The sequence below is a fragment of the Triticum aestivum genome, chromosome 5D, assembly GCF_018294505.1.
Source record: "Triticum aestivum cultivar Chinese Spring chromosome 5D, IWGSC CS RefSeq v2.1, whole genome shotgun sequence".
Classification (NCBI taxonomy): Eukaryota; Viridiplantae; Streptophyta; class Magnoliopsida; order Poales; family Poaceae; genus Triticum; species Triticum aestivum.
Window position 1 is genome coordinate 428695777 of NC_057808.1, and position 4324 is coordinate 428700100.

The window sequence follows — 4324 nt, forward strand, 5'->3', positions numbered from 1 at the left end:
TATGACCCAAAATACAAGGGGATTAGTAAACCAGGACGGAGGTGGTAGTCACTAGTTTCGTCATCGGGGAATTTGCTCCCGTGCACTCATATTGGGCAACACGAAATTACTGGATGGAGCCTGCAAGAGTAGGGTTGGGAAAGAAACGGAGTGTACTTACATCATCAAAAATCGATTAGACCAATAACATTAGCGATTTTGATGTTTCGAATCTAAAGAACCGCTGAATAGATTTTGTACGAGTAGAGGTACTTGTATGTAAAACCCCAGTAGCACGAGTACAATATTTAGTGCTAATGTACCCGAGTACCACGCGAACAATCCCCCCGAAAAGAAAGCACTGAGCCAGCGCGTGCTCCATTTCTCGCTACTTTTGCCCACCAAACGCGGCGTGAACCGCCGCCGCCGGGGCCATCTTCACCTCCCCCGCGGCCCCGATCTCTCCTCCCACTCCCAGTTCCCACACGGGTGAGCTCGGCCTTCCTTCCTTCCTTCATGCTCAGGTAACCATGCCTCCTCCTCCTCCTCCTCCTCCTCCTCGGTCGTCTTTTTGATTCGGTTGGATGGGCTCTCCTATATGGTTCCATTATTGTGCCTGACGGGTTCCAGTAGTTGTAGTTTTGGCGCCAAATTCGGCAAATCAAGGGATTCGCCCCCTGATGTTTGTTTACTTCTTTCGTCAACGACCCGCCGGCCTGGTGATTTAGCTTTGCGTGCCAGCCATCTGGGCACCCTCTCCTGTCTTGGTGGTTTGGATTGTTAGTCTTAGAAGAGTATATGTGAGCTCCGGCCTAGCAACAAGACCAGGCCGTCTTTTTTTTAGGGGAAATACCATTTCCGAGAAATAGAAGGTTAGTTGTCCACCGGTTTCTTTTCTTGATGTAGAATCATCCATCATTCAGGACTGTGCTCTATGTTTCTCTTCTGGTTCTTGGCGTGATGTTTCCATTCACAGATATGTACGAGTGCTAGCTACTTTTTCCCTGATGTTTTATTTTCTTAAAGTTTCTCTGTATGTATACAGTTGCTGCTGCTGCATCTCCCCTTATGATTGCTAAATTCTCTCAAAGTTCTTTTTTCTTATTTGAAGAAATTAAGAATACACAAGAGCTGAATTGAGAAATTATGATAGCTAAATTCTTGTCCTACAGCTTCCAACTTTTGATTAAACCAGCAACTTCAAATTGCTTGCAGTTACTACTAACTGTTTTTCAAATTCCGACGATTCATTCAGTTTACTGAATTATCAACTTTTTTTGCAGGGTTCCGTGGCTTTCTAGGTGTGCCTTCTTCACTGAACAAATAGTTCTAAGATCCTCCATTTTTGTGGACAGTGAAGAAAATCACAATGTTCTTGCATTATGCAGCTGCGCCTAGAGACTGACATCCTATAGCAAGTTGATTCTGGTACGCCAACCACCGCAATGGCGTTCCCAGCCCTACCAGTTACCCTCACATGCCTCATACTGTTATCTCTCTTGTCGCTTGCCATGGCGGCTGATAACAACTCCACTGGCCTCATCCTCGTAAATTGCGGTGCATCAGTGCAAGGCGACGATGATAGTGGCCGTACTTGGGACGGGGACACCGGCTCCAAGTTCGCGCCATCATTGAAAGGAGTTGCAGCCACTGCTCCAAACCAAGACCCTTCGCTCCCCTCCACGGTCCCTTTTATGACCGCACGCATCTTCACTTCAAACTACACATATTCCTTCTCTGTCAAACCAGGCCGCATGTTCTTGCGCCTCTACTTCTATCCGGTTGCTTATCCAAACTATGCCGTCTCAGATGCCTTCTTCAGTGTCACGACGCCGAAACTTGTCCTCTTAAATGACTTCAGTGCTTCGCAAACAGCTCAGGCGATCACTTCTGCCTTCCTTGTGCGTGAGTTCTCGGTGAATGTTTCTTCAGGATCCTCCTTGGACCTCACCTTCGCCCCATCTGCACATCGCAATGGTTCTTACGCATTTGTGAACGGCATTGAGATTGTGCCCACTCCTGACATCTTCACAGCACCTGACACAAGAAATGTCGGTGATAACACAGCCCCATTCTCATTCGACACTAGCTCGAGCCTCCAGACTATGTACCGGCTCAATGTCGGGGGCCAAGCCATTTCCCCGAAAGGTGACTTGGGGGGCTTCTACCGCTCATGGGCGAATGACGCCCCGTACATAGCTGGTGGCTCTGGGGTGACCTTCTCCAAAGATGATAATTTGACCATCACTTATACATCCAAAGTGCCGAAGTACACGGCGCCACCTGATGTCTATGGTACAGCTCGGTCGATGGGGCCAACTGCACAGATCAACCTCAACTACAACCTTACATGGATTTTACCGGTTGATGCGGGGTTCTTTTACCTCCTAAGGTTCCATTTCTGTGAGATTCAGTATCCTATTATCAAGATCAATCAGAGGTCCTTCTTCATCTACATCAACAACCAGACAGCTCAGGAGCAAATGGATGTCATCGTCTGGAGCGGAGGAATCGGTAGAACAACATACACGGACTATGTTATCATGGCTGCTGGTTTCGGTCAGGTGGACATGTGGATTGCACTCCACCCTGATCTTTCAAGCAGACCAGAGTATTTTGATGCAATACTGAATGGTCTGGAGGTCTTCAAGCTACAGAATTACGGATCACCGAACAATCTTTCTGGGCTCAATCCTCCACTTCCACAAAAGCCAGCTGATGCCAGTCCCAGCGCGGCATCTGGCAAAATGAAATCGGTCGCGGCCATCATAGGTGGAGCTGTTGGTGGTTTCATAGTGCTACTGGCCGCGTGTTTTGGCGTTTGCATCATCTGCAAACGAAAGAACAAGAAGAAGAAGAAGAAGAAGACATCCAAGGATCCTGGTGGTAAATCTGAAGATGGTCACTGGACTCCTCTCACCGAGTACAGCGGATCACGATCAGCCATGTCGGGAAACACGGCCACCACTGGGTCGACACTGCCATCCAATCTCTGCCGCCACTTCACTTTCGCCGACCTTCAGACCGCCACCAAGAACTTCGACCAAGCCTTCCTGCTCGGCAAAGGTGGGTTCGGGAACGTGTACCTCGGGGAGATCGACAGCGGCACCAAGGTGGCGATCAAGCGGTGCAACCCGATGTCGGAGCAGGGCGTCCATGAGTTCCAGACGGAGATCGAGATGCTGTCCAAGCTCCGGCACCGGCACCTCGTGTCCCTCATCGGCTACTGCGAGGACAAGAGCGAGATGATCCTGGTGTACGACTACATGGCCCACGGCACGCTCCGGGAGCACCTCTACAACACCAAGAACCCGCCGCTGTCGTGGAAGCAGCGGCTGGAGATCTGCATCGGCGCCGCCCGGGGCCTCTACTACCTGCACACCGGCGTGAAGCACACCATCATCCACCGCGACGTCAAGACCACCAACATCCTGCTGGACGACAAGTGGGTCGCCAAGGTCTCCGACTTCGGGCTGTCCAAGACGGGCCCCAACATGGACGCCACCCACGTCAGCACCGTCGTCAAGGGCAGCTTCGGGTACCTCGACCCGGAGTACTTCCGCCGGCAGCAGCTCTCGGAGAAGTCCGACGTCTACTCCTTCGGCGTCGTGCTCTTCGAGGTGCTCTGCGCGCGCCCCGCGCTGAGCCCCACGCTGCCCAAGGAGCAGATTAGCCTGGCCGACTGGGCGCTGCGCTGCCAGAAGCAGGGCGTGCTCGGCCAGGTCATCGACCCGGTGCTCCAGGGGAAGATCGCGCCCCAGTGCTTCCTCAAGTTCACGGACACCGCGGAGAAATGCGTGGCCGACCGCAGCGTCGACAGGCCGTCCATGGGCGACGTCCTCTGGAACCTCGAGTTCGCGCTCCAGCTGCAGGAGAGCGAGGAGGACACCGGCAGCCTCACGGAGGGGACGCGGTCGTCGTCCGGCGCGTCGCCCCTCGTCATGACCAGGCTGCAGTCGGACGAGCCGTCGACGGACGCAAGCACCACCACGACGTCCACGACCACGATGAGCATGACGGGGCGGAGCATCGCGAGCATGGACTCGGACGGGCTGACCCCGAGCGCCGTTTTCTCGCAGATCATGCATCCGGATGGCAGGTGAAGTTGGACTGTGACGGTCCCTCTGCGGATTCATGGACAACATTCTTGGTCCACATTCATGTTGCAGGTGCTAGTAATTACTGTAGTAATTAGACTGCTTATTATAGTATGATGATACACACCTTATGGTAATTCAGGTACGGAGTCACTTATTAGGACTCTGTATGTATTGTATGTACCGGACATCAACGTCATTGTAACTGTATAGATGTCGCCGAGGCAGTGGAGCTGCGCTTCTTATTA

The 4324-nt window shown here is 52.2% G+C and overlaps 1 protein-coding gene across 2 annotated transcripts; it reads left to right on the top strand.

Moving 5' to 3' along the window:
* The first annotated feature begins 301 nt into the window (after window positions 1–301).
* Window positions 302–4324, top strand: LOC123122391 (receptor-like protein kinase FERONIA). Of its 2 annotated transcripts, none has more exons than XM_044542583.1 (2): window positions 302–503; window positions 1263–4324. In XM_044542583.1, exon 2 carries the CDS (start codon window positions 1425–1427, stop codon window positions 4080–4082), a length of 2658 nt encoding a protein of 885 aa, XP_044398518.1. In that variant the 5' UTR covers window positions 302–503; window positions 1263–1424; the 3' UTR covers window positions 4083–4324. The 2 variants fall into 2 exon arrangements, with proteins under 2 accessions (XP_044398518.1, XP_044398519.1); XM_044542584.1 differs by lacking the exon at window positions 302–503 and adding an exon at window positions 523–851.

Coding starts and splice junctions, on each gene's coding strand:
- LOC123122391 (XM_044542583.1), top strand. CDS start 1,425: ATGGCGTTCCCAGCCCTACCAGTTACCCTCACATGCCTCATACTGTTA.